Here is a 22,242-nt window from a genome sequence, read left to right on the forward strand (position 1 = left end):
CAAATAAAGCTACACCGTGCACCGGCTCTAACTACACCTCTGACCCGAGAAGATTAAAATCCCCCCTCAATTGGAGGAGGGTATCCCAATATGGACCAGCAAGAAACTCGGCGGGACACATCTTTTCAAAACATTATTTCAAAACACAGGGCTAAACATCTCGGACCCCATTAGACCTCCCCGTGGTCCGACTCAATATTAAGGGTTTGATAGTATTCCTCGAGGAGCTGGGCTGGCAGGATTAGCCCGGATTAGTTGCGGAAAATCACCCGTATACAATACAATACAATAGCAAATTGTTATTAGCAGATATTTGGACCCGGGTATGTCCTTAAACTACGTCCAAAAGAGAGGTATGGGCAATGTGAATGTCATCTCGCCTTGTGTGGTAGGGCACAGCACAGCAGATGTCATTCCAGATCTAGAGCAGAGCCCAACTGGGGAAGTACCTCCACCTTACAGAAAACCGCAGCCAAATAACACTTGACCCTACTCATAGTGTTGTGTTCCTGCCGGTGAGTAAGGTTGCCAGAGCTCAACGAGGGTGGTGGGGTTAGGGTCGGCAACGCGCATGTAACTCCTCTGGAGTTGCAGGTGTACATAGGCTACGGAGACTGCTTACCATCAGGCAGGCCGTATGCTTGTTTGCCACCGACGTAGTATAAAAAAAAAAAAAAAAAATATTTTTAGCAACAATGCCAACAACATTGAATAATTTATGTAATTAAGCATGTAATTGTCTATTTATGCATATACATCTTCAGCTAGGACTTCTTCTTCAGATATATCTGTACAAGATAGTCCCCCAAAGGCCCCAAACATCTATTAAGTTCTCAATACTACGCGTACGGACCATATACAATAAAATACATAAAACGATAAAATAATGATGCCAATAATTCGATCTCTGATTATCATTGTTACAATAGCTGCGAATAAAGGGATTGTTAAAATTCTGCTTGATTCTGCCAACTACACATGCGTTTCACCCTTACGTCGTTACTTTGCCACTGATTCGCACCAAACGCTTTACTTCCAGCAAAGAGAATTTGAAATTAAGGGGTATGGTCAAAGAAAACTCTGTAGCGACGTTCATTTACTGCCATCTTTCGACATATTATTAAAACTTTTAAAACGCCATTTGACTTTGATCCTTATTATTTCACTGATATGTGTTCAATTTGTTGAATATCAAAAAGTTGCGCCATCTTACCGGGTACTACCTAAAGGTTATGGCGCCATCGCTCGAAACGATGCTGCTATACCTTTGGCCTTTGATATATTAAATGACGCCATTTTTTGATATTTAACGAATTTAATACATATCAGTGAAATAATAAGGATCGAAGTGAAATGGCGATCTAAAGCTTCATTTAACATAAAATTAATTTTAGGTACCACTTAAAAAAAACATAATAATAATAAATTATATACTAAGATATTAAAATTAAAACTAAAATATAATAGAACTTAAAATAAACTTATAAATAAAAAATGTTCCCCAGGTCACCTTCATGCATTATGGTACCCAGAAGACTGGCAGCGTTACCTTTTTGGATGGCCAGGCTTATCCTCTGGCCGAGATAGCTGCCAGCCCTCCGGTCACCTGAGGTGTCTGTTAGACGCTGGGAAATTTCCTTGAATATTATTTTTGCGCTAGGCCCCCACGGTCCCAGAGTTTCTAAGCCAAACGGCGCAAATATATAAATGATTTAGATATTTATTCTCATAATATAAAATTACACTATAAATTATGCTAAACTAATCTACATGAATTTAAACTATGATCGTCGTTAATATTACATAATATTATTTAATAAAATGGATACGATTCAAAACATGTCCTAAGCAGATGTTATATGTTTTAATTATGTGTCGAATGATGGCAGTAAATTTACTTCGCTACAACGTTTTCTTTGACAATACACCTCTATTTCAAATTATCTTTGCTTCCAGCTTTGCTATGCGAATGGCTAAGGACGGGAACTCACTTCCATATTGCATATCTATTCCCAGCCCACTATAACTTGGATATTTTTGAATCAAAGGTGAACAGAGATCTGGACCCGGGTATGTCCTTAAACTACGTCCAAAAGAGAGGTATGGGCATTGTGAATGTCATCTCGCCTTGTGTGGTAGGGCACAGCACAGCGGATGTCATTCTAGATCTAGAGCAGAGCCCAACTGGGGAAGTACCTCCACCTTACAGAAAACCGCAGCCAAATAACACTTGACCCTACTCATAGTGTTGTGTTCCTGCCGGTGAGTATGGTTGCCAGAGCTCAACGAGGGGGGTGGGGTTAGGGTCGGCAACGCGCATGTAACTCCTCTGGAGTTGCAGGCGTACATAGGCAACGGAGACTGCTTACCATCAGGCAGGCCGTATGCTTGTTTGCCACCGACGTAGTATAAATAAAAGAGATCTTTCAGGTAAGCCTGCTCCATCCTAGACTGTATCGACACTTACCAGTACTATCAAGTGGAATTATGGCCAAATGCTTACAATTTTGTATTTGTAAAAAAAACCGGACAAGTGCGAGTCGGACTCGCCCACCAATGGTTCCGTACTTTTTAGTATTTGTTATTATAGCGGCAACAGAAATACATCATCTGTGAAAATTTTAACTGTCTAAGTATCACGGTTCACGAGATACAGCCTGGTGACATACGGACAGACAGACAGACGGACGGACAGCGGAGTCTTAGTAATAGGGTCCCGTTTTACCCTAAAAAAAGGACTTTACCCCTTGCACGGCGGCGGCGTCGCCGGCAAGTCGACCGCACAGAGCGCCCACTCCGTTCGCCGGGTCGTCGAACCATCCGATCTCCTGCCTTAACATAGAGGCAAATGCAGCTACCCTGAAATAAAAGTATTGATCGTGAACTATACAAATTTGTGTGACAATATGATGGAAAACCCCTGCATTGTCATCAATTTCTCATTGAAAACTCCACAAAGGGTTTTTTTTTATTAGAGAATACTACCACAGTGTTCGTTGAAATTATACATATTACAATTAGGGTTGAGGACAACAAGATTTTATCATTCAATTAGGAACTATGTAACCATCCTGTTGTAAGAAATACCTGAGCCGCGCAGTGAGCCGCACGCCGGTCACGTTGAAGATGTAGATCTGCAGGAATATGCCGACGCCCGTGAGGACGCCCACGCCAAGGAACATTAAGGCTATTTTGTTGGTTTCACTCATAACGTAGCGCTCGTTGTTGCTTTCCAGCAGCTACAACAACAGGTTTTCATTAACTTTTGAACGCCAGACGGCGACGGAATATGCCCTGCCCCGGACGCTAGGCAATCGCGATTATTTAAGCGAAATCGAAATTTCCATTGGTGAAGCTGTCAGCTGTAGCCGTCGCTGGCGTCCTTGGCAAGACTTTCCGAAGACGGCCACTGCCGACTGTGGCGGTCAAAAGATTAAAGACTTAAAGCTCTTTGTCCGAATAAAAACCACAAATGCGTTAAAATTTAGCACTAGACAATGGTAATGGCCATTATGTTAAGAACTATGCTGTTCGTGCTAACACTAACAGAAATCGGTGAAACGTATGTCTTCGCAGTGTGGACGATCGATGTTACTGATCTGTTATCAACTAGCCAAAATGTGGTCAAAAAGATGGAAGTGTATGCCTTAATTTAATAAGGGATTATTACACTCTTGCATATTCAAACGATAGAGAAGCAGTTAACTCAATTTCGATTTTGCGCCTTTCGCGATAGGCTCTCTGTAAACATACAACCTTATGCATAGTAAAAACTTCTATAAAAACAGCATATTATGTTTAAGTTACTCTATGGTTTAAGTGCTAGTGCTGCACTCTGGCGGTAGAATATACAGTAATATCCCTATTCACAAGTCGTCAGAAAATTAATCTTAACCAAAATAGACCCTCACAACAAACAAACAATTTTTTTTTGTTGTAAAACAATATAAAAGGTAATCACGGTCGATATTCCGGTCGATTTAAGTCTAGTGAAACTAACCGTGAATCATTCAAAACTGAAACCCTCACAAGTCTGATTATTCCAATAGACAGAATTAAGTTAGGTTGCGAAGAATCGCGAAGATTTGTGTCTATTGCTGGATTGTTATTTGTATGCGCAGCTCTTTTATTATCTTTAAGTGTTTGCCCTAAAATCCCGAAGGTCAGATGAATCAACTTACCCCATAAGTCTCACCAAACAGTATAGCGAACATCGGGAAAGACGCGCCGACAGCAATGGCCGCAATTATCCCAGCAACCATCAACCATTTCTCAGGTTGGCACAATTTAAGGATCTGCCATGATGAAGGTTTATATTCCTTGGGACCTTGTTCTTCTATGGGCAGACTGTCTTCCGACCCTGAGTCTTGCGAAGCCGTGCTTTGTATGGACTCTACTGATGCTAGTTTCTCTAGTTTTGGTCTACGGACTTTGGCGTCTGTGAACAAGAAAACTCTTGAGAAACAGTGTAAATCGTAAACGTAATAACATAATAAAAATACTATATTGATATACCTACGCTGGGCCATCATGTAGAGGAGCCCTTAGTACTTTTTTATACTCTGTAGCGTTGTAAATAATAAAAAAAAATTTTTTAATGCCACAAAAACTTTGGAAGTGTCTCTCGCGCAAACTATTCAGTTTACAATAAAATTATATTAAAAACCTCAATATCATTTTTGAAGACCTATCCATAGATACCCCACGCGTATGTGTTTGATGAAATAAAAATTGAGTTTCAGTTCTAAGCATGGGGAACCCCCAAAATTTATTGTTTTATTTTTCTATTTTTGTGTGAAAATCTTAATGCGGTTCACAGAATACATCTACTTACCAAGTTTCAACAGTATAGTTCTTATAGTTTCGGAAAAAAGTGGCTGTGACATAGACGGATAGGCGGACGGACATGACAAATCCATAAGGGTTCCGTTTTTTGCCATTTGGCTACGGAACCCTAAAAACACGACTAAGTATAAACTCAAGTACTATTTCTTGAGGGTGCTTTAAATTAACAATTTTGGTAAAAATATCGTTATTTATATGGAAAGGGAAGTTAATACATCAAATCCATATAAAACCAACATTTTAATTGCTTATCGTAAAAAACATATAATTTTCTATCGTTTGTCAATAAACGATAAATGATTTTCATCTTAGCTAGGCCCCCTGAATGTCTCGCCTTAACTTACGTTTCCCCGTGTCCTTTTCAGTCTGATCCTCAGCACCAGGCGCCATACTAGGCTCGTTCATGAGTACCAGCTGGTAATACCGGCCCTTTAGCTTCAGCAGTTCTTCGTGAGTGCCTTCTTCCACCACCTCGCCTTTGTCGATGAATACAATGCGGTGCGCGTTCAGGACGGTGGCCAATCTGTGTGCAATTAACGCAGGTCAATAACTACTATTTACAGGTATAGGTACTTTTATATATGTCGCAGCCATATATTAATCTAATCTCTTACTATTTTTATATTAATTATAGTTAATAGTTACCCATCTTTGCAATGCAATACACTAAGAAGTACATTCAGCGTCAAATACTTTGTAGCAACCAAAGTAGCCAAATAGTTCGGTACACCATATATTTAGTATGGTGTACTGAACTATTTGGCCACTTTGACTGCTACAAAGTATTTGACGCTGACTGTACAAGTATTGTTACTAAGAGTGACTAAGTTTATTGATAGCTCATAGAAACGGGACTTAATGTGTTAAAAAAATGAAAGTTTAATCAGTGTCAAGTTTTTGATGTAAAATTTACCATGTTTTTTCTTTCAATCCTTTCTCTTTCTTTCATGAGCACAAAAATAGTATTATACATTTCGATGTATAATGTCCGACCGTCCTTAGTCTGGGACCGGTCTGAAAACCAGCGCCGGGCATGTCGGTCCGGCACACACTGAGACTGGAACCCTTTGCCCAATACAATACAATACCCGGTTGATCTGTATAAATTATTAATGTATTATTGTTTTAACTATTATGTAACCTTATTTTCCTATGTACTGTATGTGGCAATAAAATGATTCTTATTCTTATATGGTAAAATTAGCCAGCTAATTAGTCGCCTATGCTATTCAAACGCCGGCATCCAATTTGGTGGCCGATAGTTAATTGAAGTAGATTTACTCAACGTGTAACAACTTGGCGTATTGAAAGTCAGCCCTTTGAAAATGACTAGTTTGAATGTAACCTAAAAATTTGAAAGAAAGGAAATAAGATAAAAAAATGATAACAAAATAAATAAATAAACACAATAACCTAACCTGACCGAATATCGTACTCATAAATTCCTCCATAATTAAATGACTACATGATGTTCAGCCGTCTGGTTAAACGTTGCAATCAATGACTTGACTAGTTGTTCTTCAGACATTTAATTAGATGCGTTTAATGAACAAGCTAGGCAACGAATTAGCTGGCTAATTACGCCATTTGACTGCGACAAATATACCACGACGTTTGAAAACAAGCTTACGACCCGCCTGAAATCAAATTCCCTATGGGAGTGTAGGTTCGTATCCTACCGACTGCGCCAAATACACTGGTGACACTTACTACACTGGTGAGCTTTGATGGCTCTGTTAGTAGCTGTAGCAACGACTCGGATTTTGAGTTTATTTTGAGGTGCTGCGAGTCCAGTGTTCGACCAGCCAAATAGTATTTCATACGATTTTGGCGTAGAATATTATTTTTGTAAAATAGTAAAATTCACTCACGGGGCTTACTACAAGCAACTACCAAGACATAATAATATATATAACTCCGTATAAGATAAATAAAGTCTAAGAAAAACCGTGCCTCGAAAAATCAAGAAAAAAGTATGCTCGAATAGATTGCGATATGCCTTTGGCCTATACTTGAGTAGTGGTATATGGCGACACCGTTTGATATTTAACACATATTAGTGAAACATGAGTCAAATAGCCATATGGAGTTTTAGTCCTGTGTCGAAAGATGGCACTAAATTTAGTTGACTACAAAATTTACTTTGACAGTACGTTTCTATACTAAATTCTCTTAACTATAACGGTTGGCAAGTTCGTAAACTTAAAAAAAAGTATAATGTGCAACTTCAATATAGTTCGACTATCCTCTATTTCTCTGGACAGGTAGGTAGACCTTTTGCCGAACATACCTGTGGCTGACCATAACGGTGGTTCGGCCATGCGCCGCGGCGTCCAGCGCGCGCTGCACTTTGGCCTCGCTGTGCGAGTCCAGCGCGGACGTGGCCTCGTCCAGTAGCAGGATCTTAGGCCTCCGCACTAGAGCCCTGGCTATGGCTATCCTTTGCTTCTGACCTCCGGATAGCTGGGCACCTCTTTCACCGATTAGTGTGTTGTAGCCCTGTAAACAGGAAATTGTTAAACAGTCCAAATGGATAAAGTGGCTAAGATAAATGTATAGCTAAAAGATACATTAGGTGTCATAACTCGGTAATATCAAAGAGAATTTGAAATATTATAGAGGTGGATTGTCAAAGTAAACTTTATAGCCACAGTAAATTTACTGCCATCTTTCGACACATGATTAAAACTTTTAGAATGCCATTTGACTTTGGTTCTTATTCTTTTATTGATGAGTTAAATTCGTTAAATATCACAAAGTGGCGCCTGTATCAGGTGCCGCGTGGTACCTTTGGCCTACGCTTTATTAGTTTAAAACCCACAGTAATCCACAGAAAGTTTTTTTAATTGAAACGAAGGAATCCATAGTGAGACTTACATCCGGCAGTTTCTTGATGAAAGCATGGCAGTATGCTTGTTTTGCAGCGACGTATATTTCCTGGTCCGTGCACGCAGGGTTACTCATCCTGGAACAGAATTTGACATCTTATGCTACAGTCTGGTTCTTGCTGACAATTTGCTGACGCTGTCAATTTTCTCCTGATAATGACAATTCACTGGACTTTACTAGTCCGGCAAGTAAACATTGATGCTAGGTGCCGTCGTTAATCACCGACCCAGAAATGTACAGGACATTTTTAATACACTTGACCACAGATTCGTGTCTGAGGATACCGCGAATGAAACGCTCTTGCTTATTCGAGCGATACAAAGGCAGATAAAAAATTACGATTTTCTTTTTTCGCGGTAGTACCTCTGTTCTCCTGCATCTCGGTCTTCGGCCTCGCACGTTGCAACAAAATGGCGAACCAATATTTGTCCCTTTTATGCGACCAATATATTTGACGACCGTTCTGGCCGAGTGGCCCTGCCTATTAAGCCTATGGTTCTGTTCTGGGTTCAAATCTCGGTAAAGGCATTTATTTCTGTGATGAGCACGGATATTTCTTCCTGAGTCTTGGGTGTTTTCTATGTATTTAAGTATTTATATATTATACGTATCGTTGTCTGAGTACCTACAACACAAGTCTTCTTGAGCTTACTGTGGGGCTTAGTCAATTTGTTTAAAAATGTCCTATAATATTTATTATTATTTATTTCTTATTTATACTTTATGACTTTCATTTACGTTCTTCTGGAATATCTCACCTTATATTCTCCATAATAGTACCCGCAAACAGCACTGGCTCCTGTCCCACTACAGCAATATGGTTCCTCAGATGCCTCACGTTGATATTCCTGAGGTCATAGCCCGAAGCCGTGACGGTCCCTGAATCGGGATCGTACATCCGCTGAAGGAGCTGCAGGACCGTGGACTTGCCGCAGCCGCTGGACCCGACGAGGGCTACGGTCTCGTTCGGGTTGATCTTTAGGTTGATCCCGTTGAGGACCTGGTAATTACAAGGAGTTTTTAACCCTTTAAATGCTTTATGTCGTAAACACAAACATCACTCAGACGACAAGATCCCGGGTGCAAGAGAGCTAATGTAAACCTTACTGGGAAGTGTGAAGGTTACTTTCACAGCTTCCACCATAATACCTATAAGTGTCCTTGGCGCTGTGGGCACGACTAGCAATGACACCTTTGGGGGTTATTGGCGTTCAAAGGGTTAATCAAGGGCGTTGGTGGGGAGGAATAACTGTATACATAAATAAAAGATAGGTAATCAATCTAATAGAAGTAAGTATATTTTTAAAAGCTTTTATTTAACTTGCCATGTTAGTACGTATGTTCGTTGATTTGTTAGTTAATGTGGGTCAAATCTTGGAAGCTAAAATATGACCCACTTCCATGTTTCCGATTGAGCTGAAATTTTGCATACATATGTAAGTCGGGTGACAATTAAATATTATGGTACCATTGAACTGATCTGATGAAGGAGACAGGAGAACTTTTAGATGAAACAACGTAACCTAATCATGTTTGGGGTTTTTAGAATTTTCTCGATCAGTATTAGTTGCCTGTGGTAAGAAAAGTAAAACTTGGTCCAAAAAGGAATTTTTGCCTTAAACTGATTTAAAATGGAAACGGGAAAACTAACGCTTTGAGCAAGATTAACCCCTTGTCTTTGTGTGATAAAGATCCTGGCCTAAGTTTTGGTCAACGCCGCATACATATGAAAGGGTAAAACTCGCAATATTCTGAAACATCAGGCTATTCACCGTAGTCAATTGAGCTGTACCGAAGTTGGTTCTATCTCAGTGAATCTTTCCATACCGTAAAACCACCCAATTATAGTCCAAAGCTAATGGTCTATGGTCCACAAATAAACTAAATTTTTCTCGTTCAGGTGTGTATTTTACTATATTTTTGTAGTTCTAAGGCAAAGTATGTTTATAAATGGAAGGTAAAACTAGGAGTAAACCACAAGGAACATTGGTATAGATACCTAATTAATTTCCTTTTGAACTTGTGGACCATAGTTGCAGTATTGGACTATAGTTGGGTGGTTTTACGGTAACTTAACACGAAAGTGAAGGACCCGCGCGAAATCACCTTTTTAATCGACTTCAAAAAAGGAGGTATGTTACTCGATATCTCCGAGAATCGTGAAACGATTTTAATTTTTTTTTTTAAACGAACGGGTATAACCCCGAGATGGTCCCGTTGGCACCAAGTCGGGGTCTGATGATGGGATATTGGAGAAATCGAGGGAACTCTTCAAATGCTATAGGTACATGTATAGCGCTTTTGGTAATTTTTGAAGTCAGTTTTATTTTTTTAAATATTTGCACTTAATTTTTGTCATACAAACGTAGTGTTGAAAATATGATGACACAATTCGTTGTATATCAACCACAGCTATGCCCCTACGTTAGATTTTTTTCGAATTTTTAATTATTATAGGAGTTAGAAGCATTTAAAATTTTGTATGATATCTGTATTTCGCTCCTAAATTTCATAATAATACAAAAAAAATAAAAGTCAAACGTAGGGCATAGCTATGGTTAATAATAATATACATCAAATTATTTAAAAATATTTTCCAATATATCAATATCCAGAGAGGAAAATGGGAACTACATTTGTATGGAGAATCGGACGTCCTCTTTCCTCTTAACTTTCTGCCCGAGACATCCATCTATGTTTATCATATATCTTACATGCCTTACATAGATATATCATCCATCTTGATATCATCCATCCATCCTCTACATGCCTTAGAGATGCGCTAGTGACCAATGTTTAAAGCTACTAACTTGTTAAAGGCAACGAGACGTCCTAAAGATGTTGGAAAATTATTAGTGGTATTACTTTGCCGCATAATAATTAGTGAATCAACTATCGAAAATGATTCTATTTAAACCAAAGGTACAATAGCAATAGGTATAACTTACACTGACATCAGATCTTGCGGGGTACCTAAAATGCACATCTTTTAGCTCTAAGTCCCCACCCAGCTCAGGTCTCTCGCCTTCAGTAGAGAGACTGTCAATGGCCGGCTTTCTGTCCAGGACTTCGAAAATGGAGCCGGCCGACGAGCGGGCGCTCGAGATAGCTTCCAGGTGGGGCGAGGTCAGACCCACGTTCTGAGCGCCTTGGAGGATACTGAAGAATATCTAGAAGGAAAAAGGGAAGTTAAGAAATAAAAGTAAATGAATTTTAACTCTCATATTTGAGTTACTTTCTGATAAATCGAACTGTCAGATGTTGCGGTTTTGGTAGTAACAAAAGGTAAAATAGGGTAGATATTTCCTAAGTAACTACGCGCGACATAATTTTGATAAAACGTGCAACTTATTTCAGTGCTTGACAAAGGAGACTACCCTCCATTCCATCCAGGGTCTAGCTAAGATAACAATCTTTGACAGAAAACACCAATCGATTTGGCGTTAGTCGATTAGATATATGTATGCTTGTCATCTTAGCTAGGTTCCTGGGGCCGTAGTGCGAAAAAACAAAATCGAAATTTCTTTGTCTGTTTCCTTGTCGCTCGAATATGCAAGAGCGATAACCGAGAGTGAGATAACGCAATTGTGATTTTCGTTTTTCGCGGTAGGCCGTCTGCTCTCTCAAACACATCGCTGCTCAATCATTTCAAAGTTGGTCCTATAGAAAAGTTGGTCAATAGAAGCCTAATCATCTTGCACAGTATGGCTAAGGGTCGGAAAAGCATCCTGTATGAAAATGCTCTACTTACTATCATCAACACGGCAGGTGTGTACGTCGGCGTTGGATCTAGCCTGCTCCCTAAGATCAGCCACACGCCGTACCAGAACGACAGGGCGTAGGTGGCGTATATGATCAGCCACATCACCCCGCTGCCAATGCCAGAGAACATTCCTTTTCTCATCCCCGTCTTTTTCGCTGGCTCCAGGAGATCCTCATATCTGGAAAATGTATATTCTATTGTTAACTAGTGACCAACACTGGACTAGTGTTGGTGTGAACTCGAGCTTTTGAGTGTAAATGTACAGAAATCGACTCGTTTTTACGCGACTCAGCGCTTAAAAAACTTCGGAATCTTTTAAGTCCCGAGTCAAGTTCTTTATAGTGTATTTTAAGCGCAATTTAAAAAGACTCGAACCTTCGTATAGTCTTCGTAAAATAAATGTAGGTTTTATCTAAATAAACACTAAGGAAACGGGCGTTATTGAATAATGTGTGAACCTTACAATTTCATGTGAAGATAATGCCTTTTCACAATTTTTATACATAATTTAAGAGTTATCCTTAATGGACTCAAGTATTTACAGAAGACTCATGTCACGATAAGAAGTCAAGTTTCGACTTAATGACGAGTCTTAAAGAGGACTCAAAGGACGAGTTGAGTTTTAACCAGTACTAGTGTTACCATTTGCTCCGTGCATGACTGTGGCGCCAACCTAGTGGGTGTGGAACATATTGCTTATTTAACAGTTCATCATCATCTCAGCCATAAGACGTCCACTGCTGAACATAGGCGGTTGGAAGCAACCCACATCCAGCGTTTTCCGGCGAGCTTAATAAGGTCGTCTGTCCATCTTGTGGGTGGCCGTCCTACGCTGCGCTTGCTAGTTTAACAGTTAACTGCTACCAAATAGTATGAAAATGTCGCCCATGAAATCTGGGGGCACGGCAGTGCTCCCACCAAGTGGAGTAAAAAAGCGGCACGGCCGTACCATCCTTTTCTCGAAGCAGTCCAGGCCAATTTCCACCCCCTATTACTTCGTTGTGGATAAAACTAGAAGCCTGAATTTTCAGTAACCAATCATTGTATAAACACAGTATATTTCAAATTTCATTTAATTTGAGCCAGTAGTTTAAGAATTATAACTAGTCAAAGTTTTCTAATTTTGTCACTCGCTCACTGACTGACCGATCATCAAAACTCTAACGCACTTCTAGCAGACACAGAAGCTTCAAATTTAGAATACAATTAGTGTTTAGTATATAAATCCATTGAGGTATATAGTCCTAGAGTCAGCATCCGTAACAAAATGTTTCCGTACCTCAATGAAATACCGGCACTTCACTGCGTTTAGTACGTCTTCGTCTACTGGTGAGATGCCACGCATGTAACGAAAATTAAACAAAATAAAAAAAGTAAAAATGCCTTTCCGCGTTATGAAAATGTATACTAATAATATCAAGAAACACAATAAAAGCAATATAATAACAATCCACTCCGAAAGAACTCTTGTTTTAAGCTAATTTAGTGTATTTTAAAATGTCACTTTAAACACTCGCGGTGGTACGCCATTTTCTTTGGCGCATAGATTACATTTCGCGAGTGAAACCGATTGTCAAGTGTTCAAATCCTGGCTCGAACCAATAAGTTTTTCGAAACTTATCTACGGAATATCATTTGATATTCACCACTAGCTTTTCGGTAAACATCGTGAGGAAATCTGCATCCGAGACGAAATTAAAAGGTGAGCTGAAAGGCATTTGATGTCAATGATGAAAAGTAAACAACATACCTTTTTATTTCCTTGGCTTCGCCTCCGAAGGCTACGACGGTACGAATCGCCGAAAGCACCTCCTCGGCAATAACTCCTGCCACGCTGTAGGCTTTCAACTCTTGCGTCGTGAGGGACGATTGGACCTGCAGAAAGACATAGGTACCTACTTAGAAAAAATATAGCAAAAGATACCTAGTTTGTCTTTCGGATGAAAGAAGCGCCTGGCGTCCGTTGGCTCGTTGGGTGGATGACATTCGAAAAATCGCCGGACACTTCTGGATGCGACTGGCCAAGGACCGGGATAAGTGGCTTACACGAAGAGAGGCCTATGCTTTGCAGTGGGCGACTGAAGACTAAAAATGATGATGAGTTTGTCCTATTACTTATGCCGCTACACTTAGTTTGTGGCCATTGAAATACCGGCCGGTCCCTGTTTAAAATACATAACAATTCAATTTAAAACTACTGTGTATTTCGCGTTAGCCACCCGCTTAGAATTTCTTATCGAGCGTGCTTGTGCCGCCATCCGTACGAAGTTACACGAAGTTTTGTCTTATTTATCAGCCTGCTGCGAAATGAGCTGGATATTGTATGTCTTATATGTATATCAGACTACGGGGGTTAAGAGGTTAAGACTTTGCAGTTAAGTTAAGGTTGGGAAGGAATGGTGAAAAATAAACAGACTCCGCACCGAACATGGACGCTTTGCGGACTATTTATTTTAGTGTGGTTGGTGAGACTCGCCAGCATGCGACTGCCCTAGACTGGGCCCCAGTGCAGGCTATACACCATATTATACTGGCCAAAAACGGAAATTTGTTGGAGAGGCCGTAGACCATCAAACTCTGCCCAAGTAATGGGGGAAGAATTTAGATATTTGGATTATTAAGGGACTCTGTAAAAAATGTGATACGAATAAAATAAAAAGGAAGGTTTACGAACAGTTACTAACCTTGGCGACCACCGCAGTGGTGGCGATGATAATGGGTGTACAAGACAGCACCACGAGCGTCAACTCCCAGCCGTAGGACAGCGAGATGATGATGGCAGTGACGAATGACATCACCAGATACACCAGCATGGGGATCTTCTCGCCGATGCCATCGCGGTATTTCTCCACGTCGCTAAATAATTAACGTATAATAATTAGGTAAGTCATTGATGTTAATGACCGAGTCAAAGCGACTGTCTCAGTTTCATTTTAGGTGAAGGTTACAGGGTCGTATATCTCGTGAAATTTAGTAAGTATTCTGCGTTTCCGACAACCTCTGCGCCAGAAACGACCCGGAGCGGGAGTCGATGCTCCTTCTGCAGGCGACGCCCTAGCTCCCCCAGAAATGCTTTTTCCACCGCACCCAGACCTCTCTACAGCGAGGGAGATGAATAAAATAATGAATAAAAGTAAATTTAGAATGGACTTACTCTGACACTTTGGTTGCAAAATTCATGGTCGTATTCAAGTCATACCAAGATATATCTTGGCGAAGTACAGCTCGTAGAAACTTCTCCTTTACTCTGACAATCTGGAAACACAGGTTATTAAGATACATACAACCACATTCTCCGTTATGAGCAGAGATCGGCGGGGGTGAGCTGTTTTTACGTCATTAATGTCATGTAGCTGTGTCTTGTAAATGTTAATATGGATATGGAGTATCCATATATAAATATTAAAAGAAGACAAGACTGAAATGATTAAACTAAGATTAAAATTCATTACAAAACGAGTACTCATCATCATCCTCCTAGCGTTTGTCCCGTACTGTGACGGGGTCCGGTTTCCTACTTTTCTCCTTCCACTTCGCTCTATCCTGGACGTCGTTTTCCGATAACCCACAGGCGTTTAAATCTTTGGCGATGACATTGCGCCAACGCTGCCTTGGTTTGCCCCTCCTGTTTGGGCCTGGTAAGGCAAAACTAAGGGCTTTGTTGCCTACGTTTGCCTTGTTGTTTGTTGTACAAAACGAGTACTAAGCTTTTTTATTTATTATACATTTCATTTTCTGTGCTATTGTAATAAATAACTATAAGTTTTTCTATATTTTCAATTTTTAATTTGTTTCGCCTTGGGCTTTATTTGTATATAGAACAAGATCTTTCTACATCCACTGATGTGAGTCGAGTGAAATGGATATACAATAATAATTATATTATCTAAGGAAGCTTATTTGGGATGACCGACTGGTCGCCGTCCAGTGGGTCGGCCCAGATACCGCTGGAGCGACAGTGTACAGGCGGATCTGTGCCAACTCAAAGCCGATAACTGGCAGGGAGTGGCACAGGATCAGGACAGGTGGCGTTCTCTCGTTTTGGAGGCCAAGACCCTCTTTGGATCACTGCGCCACAATAGTTAGTTTTAGTTATCTAAGGAAGCTTGCTTTAAAGCTGTGTGTTCGTGATTAGGCGTAGCTTGCTGGAGAAATTCGACTTTCTTGGATGGCGAAATAAAAAATCCGAAATTTAACGTGCTTATTCTTGTAATTCTAAATGCTTAATCTACGTGTACATGTTTCAAGGAATTGGGGTAGAGGGGAACAATATGTCGTGACGTAGGGTGACGAAGACGTATATCGGGCTCCGTATTGGCCGCGATATGTGTGACGCGACATACGCAATTGTATCGCTCCGCCCAAAGATGTCGCGGTGGGTCTCGTACGGAACATGCCCCCGGCCTTGAAAGATCTGGCTTTCAAGAGGATTCTTGAGCTTCTCTCCTCTCTTCATCTGGCTGAGACACCAAGGGGCAGATTTTGGTGTAAGCGCGTCTTATGATGCCGGATGCGGTACGGATGTCTGCCACTCTTGACACTCCGTCTCTGCCAGGGATAGTCTTGACGATTCGTCCCAACTGCCATTTTAGTGGAGGCAGATTATCGTCCTTTATAAGTACCAGTGTGTCTGGCTTGAGGATTTCACAGTGGCTCCTCCACTTGGATCGCGTCTGTAATTCGGAGACGTACTCTTTGGACCAGCGGGCCCAGAAATGCTGCCTAATCTTCTCCACCATCTGGTATCGGTTGAGTCGATGAGCAGGCGCGTGCTGAAGGTCCTCTGAGGCGGGCGACGTCAAAGTACGACCGACGAGAAAGTGCGCAGGGCTCAGAGGAAGAAAGTCGTGCGGATCCGATGACATGGCGTATAAAGGACGGGAGTTCAGGACGGCTTCAATTTGGCTTAACGCCGTGCTAAATTCTTCGAATGTGAGATGAGCGTTTCCAATAACACGGCGTATATGAAATTTACATGATTTCACTCCAGCTTCCCATAGGGAACCAAAATGGGGCGCGTAAGGTGGAATAAAATGAAATTTAATATTACTACTAGTAGCGTAATCTATGATGTCAGGACTACATTGCGACAAAAACTTGGCAAAATCATGCATTAAACCCACAAAGTTCCTGCCATTATCCGAAAATATTTCGTTAGGCTTGCCGCGTCTAGCTATAAAGCTTTTGAGAGCTAGGAGGTAAGCGTCGGTGGTCAGATCGCTGACAAGCTCTAAGTGGATGGCTCGCGTAACAAAACAAACGAACAAGCAAATATATGCTTTAACAGTTTGAGCACCTCTGCCTTTGCGGTTCAATATGAAAACTGGCCCTGCATAGTCCACGCCACAAGTTAAAAAGGGATATGTAGGCGTAATTCTCTCCTCGGGTAGGTTTCCCATGAAAGGAGTAAGGGTTTTCCCTCTTAATCGCTTACAAATAACACAATCATAAAAAATCTTTCGCGCGAGGTTCCTACCACCTAGCGGCCACCAAGCATCGTGCAGTTCAAAAAGAAGGGCTTGAGGCGCGGCATGTAAAAGTTTTTTATGTTCGTGGCGGAATAATAAAAGCGTAAAGTGATGTTTGCTTGTTATTAATATCGGATGCCTTTTTTCGTAAGCAAAGTATTGCGAATAACCAATACGACCGCCGACTCGCATGACACGATTTTCATCGATAAACAAATTTAACTTACTTAAGTTATGCTTTGTTTTAATCGTTTGTTTATTAGTCAATAGCTTGTACTCATCTGGGAATGATTCCAGTTGAGACAGCCTGACCAATAAATTTGTTGATTCCCGCAGTTCCTCGACGCTGATACGGCCCGTACGCTTATTATTCTTATTGCGCGCGTTGTGAATAAAACGTAAAACGTAAGAAGTGGCGTGTATCATGCGCGAGAACTGAGAAAACCGCTCGAAGGGAAATAATGCCGCTTCTGTAATAGCGGTAAGCGCTAAGTCTACGTTAGATTTAACCTCTGGCAGTATATCGTGTGAATCGTCCGAATTCGGTAGTTTTGGAATGTTTTTAGGGTCAAAATTAACATCCTGCAGAAATTCAGGTCCTTCCCACCATAAACTGGATCCAGCTAGGTCTTCTAATCGGACGCCTCTCGAAACTAAGTCAGCTGGGTTAACTTTACCGCTGACGTGGCGCCATGGAAGCGCTTTGGTCAGTTCATGGATTTCAGTGACCCGATTCTGCACAAAAGTTTTTAATAAATTAGGTGACATGCGCAACCACCCTAAAACGCAAGTAGAATCGGAATAAAATATGACGTCATCAAATTGGCAATTAATACTACGTATGACCTTGTCATATAATTTAGCACCTAGAAGTGCGCTGCAAAGTTCTAATCGGGGCGTACTTAGGACTTTAATTGGACTTAATTTCCCCTTTGAACATAACAATCGTGAGCATACTTCCATTTTATCATTTATTGTGCGAATATAAATGCAAGTGCCATAAGCAACCTGTGACGCGTCTGTAAAGATATGCATTTCTATGCGCGTATAATTACTGCTACCCATTACATAACGCGGCACACGGATTGTACTTAGAGTAGCTGATAACGCTCTAGTAAAATCATTCCAGGTGCGCATGACGTCAGAAGGGACTTCGTCGTCCCAATCAAGTTTGAGAAGCCATAAACGCTTGAGTAAGACCTTGGCGAGCATAATTGTCGGACTCAATAAACCTAAGGGATCATAAATTTGCGAGATATGTGATAAAATAATGCGCTTAGTTACTTTATCATTGGTTTTCATCAAATCAAGTTGAGAGTTAAAATAAAATTGATCATAGTAATTATTCCATCCTATGCCCAATGTCTTTGAATTGCAGTCTTTATCGAACGTTAGTTTAGTTTGCGCGTCAGACAGCAGTGCGAAATTAGACTCTAACGACGGCTCGCTAAAGTTGAATACCCACTTTCGTAACGGGAAACAACCCGATTGCAATGTTCGCGCGGTTTCATTGCATAATCGCAGTAATTCAAGTTTACCCTGTGACCCAGTTATCATGTCATCTACGTAAAAATCCTTGTTAATTATTCTTTTAACGTCGGGATCGGTGCATTCAGTGGCTAACTGTTTTAAACAACGGACACTTAAGAAAGCTGCCGACGCCATACCGTAAGTGACACGATTTAAACGATAAATTTGTATCGGTTCGTCGGGGCTGTCGCGCCAAAGGATCAGCTGAAGGTCACGTTGATTTTCTGCCACTAATACCTGACGATACATTTTGGCTACGTCCGCGCATGCCACGTAACGATGCTGCCTAAAGCGTAAAAGAATCGACAGAAGGTCGCCCTGGATTGCGGGACCTACCATTTGAAGGTCGTTCAGAGATGTACCAGAACTAGATGCCGCACTAGCATCAAAAACTGCCCTTAATCGTGTTGTTGTAGATTCACGAAAAATTCCATGATGTGGCAGAAAGAAATGTGGTGAGTTATAGTATGAAGAAACTTTACTCATGTGCCCTAAATCGAGGTATTCGTGCATAAAGTCTGTATATAATTTTTTGAACGTTTCTGAACGCTGTAATCGTTTTTCCAGCGCCAGCAAACGACGTTCAGCTTGAGGATACGTTTCTCCTAGCATTTCGGGTGGCTGCTTGAGTGGCATGCTAACACAGAACCTTCCTTCGCTGTCGCGCGTAGTGGTGCGAACGAAATGCTCCTCGCAAGCCTTCTCCTCATCAGACAATGCGTCCCGAATGGTAGGTACCTCCTCAATCTCCCAGAACCGCCGTAATAACGAATCTGTTGTTTGCGTAAAGTTACATTGGATGTGGCCTTCAATGCGTGCGTTTAGATTGATAGGACCTGCTACTACCCATCCAAATTCGGTATTTAATAAGTAAGGACCGTTACGTAGTTTTATTTTTTCCATCGTAAACAAATCCCAAAACTTATCACCACCTATTAAGATATCGAAATCTTTGTAATCTAAAAATTGCGGATCTGCCAGTTGTATATTATTTGGAATATCGAATTTTGCACAATGTTCATATACCACTGGCATTGATGTATTTATTTGCGGTAAAACAAAACAATGTAAATTTGTAGTGTAGGCGTTAATGCGCGATTTTATTTGGACATTGCAGGTTTGCGTACACTGCGTCACGGTACGCCCTACACCGCTTATTTCGTGAGTGGACTGTACTAATGGTGCACCTAATAAATCACGTAAGGATTCTTTTATAAAACATCGTTGTGCGCCGTCGTCAAGTAGAGCGACGACAGTATGCGGTTTATTATTTTTATCAATCACGTCGATAAGAGCAGTTGACAACAACACCGGCCGCAAAGCCGGGCGCTGCGAAGGAATTCGCTGACAATGCGCATTGACCGACACGGCGGCGGCCGAACTGGATGCAGCAGCGGCCGAAGTAGGTGTAGCGGGGGCCGTGACGTCAGCGGGGGCAGGGACGCGAGTGCACTCATCACTAGGAGGATGGATAATCGAATTGTGTTTGTTATTACATTTGCGACACGGGCCGAATACGCATGACTCCACGGAATGACCCGCTCGTAGGCAGTTAGTGCATAACTTGTTGTCGGCAACAAACTTAAGTTTAGATTCGTAATTAGTATCAAGAAATTTGACACAAGAATAAAGTGGATGACTTAATTTACACATGGGACACGCGAATTTTGATTTGTGTTGTGATTTTTGTGGTTTGCTGTTGGTAGAAACATTGCAGTGTACTTTGTTGTTATTGTAATGAGTGGAGCTAGGAGTGTTATATTTTTTGCTTACTTCGTGCTTATCGCGTACACTCGTACTCGTACTTTGTGGATGTGATGCCTGCAATGTTTCTAACATATCTGCACGGTTTCTTAAAAACTGCAATAAATCATCCAATTTAATCTTCATCTGAGTGTCGCCGCTCGTAAGACTACTTTTATGTTGTTCCCACTCGCGTTCAGTGGTTTTATCGAGCTTTGACACTAAGATGTAAATAATTAAAGTATCCCATGACGATACAGGTTCGCCTAGGACCTTAAGAGCGCGTAAATTCTTTAATGTCGTGTCAATTAACTTTCGTAGAAGTATGTGCGATTCTTTAGGCAGTGACTGAAGCGAAAATAGTGCCTTGACGTGATTGTGAATCAATAATCTATTGTTATTGTAGCGATCAAGAAGGAGCTCCCATGCCACCGCGTAGTTACTTGTCGTTAGTTCGAGCGCTTCTATAACTAACAAAGCACTACCAGTCAGTGATGATTTTAGGTAGTGGAACCTTTGGATGTCACAGAGATCCTTCGAATTGTGAACTAATGATAAATAAATATCCCTAAATGCGAGCCAGTTTTCATACGTGCCGTCGAAAGAGGGGAGTGATAACACTGGCAGTTTAATTGCCTTCATTGTTGTGTTTTGCGAAACAGTGGGACTTTTGCTTTCTGTACTATTAAATTTACTTAGAATAGACTCGGCGAGGGCCTGCGCACTGAAATAACCATCCTCAAACTGTTCTCGTTGCGTTAACTGGTCTTCGAGATTCGATTCGAACACATTCGCTTCGATTTGAGTTTGAAGATCGTTAAATTCAGTGTACAGGCTCTCTGCTCCTTGCACGCGTAGTTTTAAATTTATTCTACAAGGCTCAGTTAAAGCGTCTAAGTTATCGCTACAGTTTTGAATGTGGGTTGCGAACTTTGTCAGTCTAGCCTTTATAATGCCACGTTTTTTAACCAATTCGCGAACATGCGGTTCAATTGTGGCCTCACAGATAGCCCTAGCCGGCGATTTATCGCGTGATTTGTTTGGTACTACGATATCACCTGGTCCCATTTTGGTTAGGATTAGTATAGAAAGCTGGAGTACTCACGTGTGGACTTTGGACCCTGATGCAACTCCGCGTTGTGTAGCGGCGAAAAGGTGTCCTAGGGTACCGGTCACGCAATGATAACTCGTCACAGGCTCACTGGAATTGATTAAGCACGGCATTAAGCAACTGAAGACAAAGGGTTAGGTATAGGGTGGCTGGATGTCCGTACCGAAATATGCGCGTTTAAAATCGTCGGATATCCAGTTCTCGTCCTACTGGTAACCGCAGTTCCCAAATTAGCGCATCCTTGGGTGTCTTCTTGCTGCATACGCGCCTTCCGTCCAAGAAGAAATGTCGATGTGCGATTTCTCTTCCAAAGGTGCTGCTTCTCAATAACCTCTCAACTCGTACTCGACGATTGGCGAAGAAGTCGTTGATATATTTGGCGAAGAAGGACCAATATGTTCGTGATTAGGCGTAGCTTGCTGGAGAAATTCGACTTTCTTGGATGGCGAAATAAAAAATCCGAAATTTAACGTGCTTATTCTTGTAATTCTAAATGCTTAATCTACGTGTACATGTTTCAAGGAATTGGGGTAGAGGGGAACAATATGTCGTGACGTAGGGTGACGAAGACGTATATCGGGCTCCGTATTGGCCGCGATATGTGTGACGCGACATACGCAATTGTATCGCTCCGCCCAAAGATGTCGCGGTGGGTCTCGTACGGAACACTGTGCAAAATAGATTAATCACATTCCGCAGGTTTTAATTGCGACGTGACGTGAAGGCAGCCGCAATAAAATAATTTAATTAGTTTATAATTATTAAATACACATGGGGCAATTACCATTAAATGACAAGGTATGTCCATGTTATGCAAAAACCGAAAACAGCTCACCCTCGCCGATCTCCGGTTATGAGATAAGAATCAGCGATATATTTACAAAGAAAATATA

At 41.2% G+C, this 22,242-nt stretch overlaps 1 protein-coding gene across 1 annotated transcript in view; it reads right to left on the minus strand.

Moving 5' to 3' along the window:
* LOC133525126 (multidrug resistance protein homolog 49-like) overlaps positions 1 to 22,242 on the minus strand; it is a 63,905-nt gene that overhangs the window by 14,644 nt on the left and 27,019 nt on the right. Inside the window, exons 6-17 of the mRNA XM_061861381.1 lie at positions 14,652 to 14,752; positions 14,182 to 14,353; positions 13,248 to 13,372; positions 11,486 to 11,675; positions 10,683 to 10,904; positions 8,493 to 8,734; positions 7,723 to 7,810; positions 7,136 to 7,344; positions 5,190 to 5,368; positions 4,182 to 4,438; positions 3,088 to 3,239; positions 2,745 to 2,859 (exon numbers count right to left, since the gene is read on the minus strand). Of these exons, the coding sequence (XP_061717365.1) occupies positions 2,745 to 2,859; positions 3,088 to 3,239; positions 4,182 to 4,438; positions 5,190 to 5,368; positions 7,136 to 7,344; positions 7,723 to 7,810; positions 8,493 to 8,734; positions 10,683 to 10,904; positions 11,486 to 11,675; positions 13,248 to 13,372; positions 14,182 to 14,353; positions 14,652 to 14,752 (2,052 nt within the window). The remainder of the gene's footprint in view (positions 1 to 2,744; positions 2,860 to 3,087; positions 3,240 to 4,181; positions 4,439 to 5,189; positions 5,369 to 7,135; positions 7,345 to 7,722; positions 7,811 to 8,492; positions 8,735 to 10,682; positions 10,905 to 11,485; positions 11,676 to 13,247; positions 13,373 to 14,181; positions 14,354 to 14,651; positions 14,753 to 22,242) is intronic.

Source organism: Cydia pomonella, chromosome 14 (genome assembly GCF_033807575.1).
Source record: "Cydia pomonella isolate Wapato2018A chromosome 14, ilCydPomo1, whole genome shotgun sequence".
NCBI classification, from domain to species: Eukaryota; Metazoa; Arthropoda; class Insecta; order Lepidoptera; family Tortricidae; genus Cydia; species Cydia pomonella.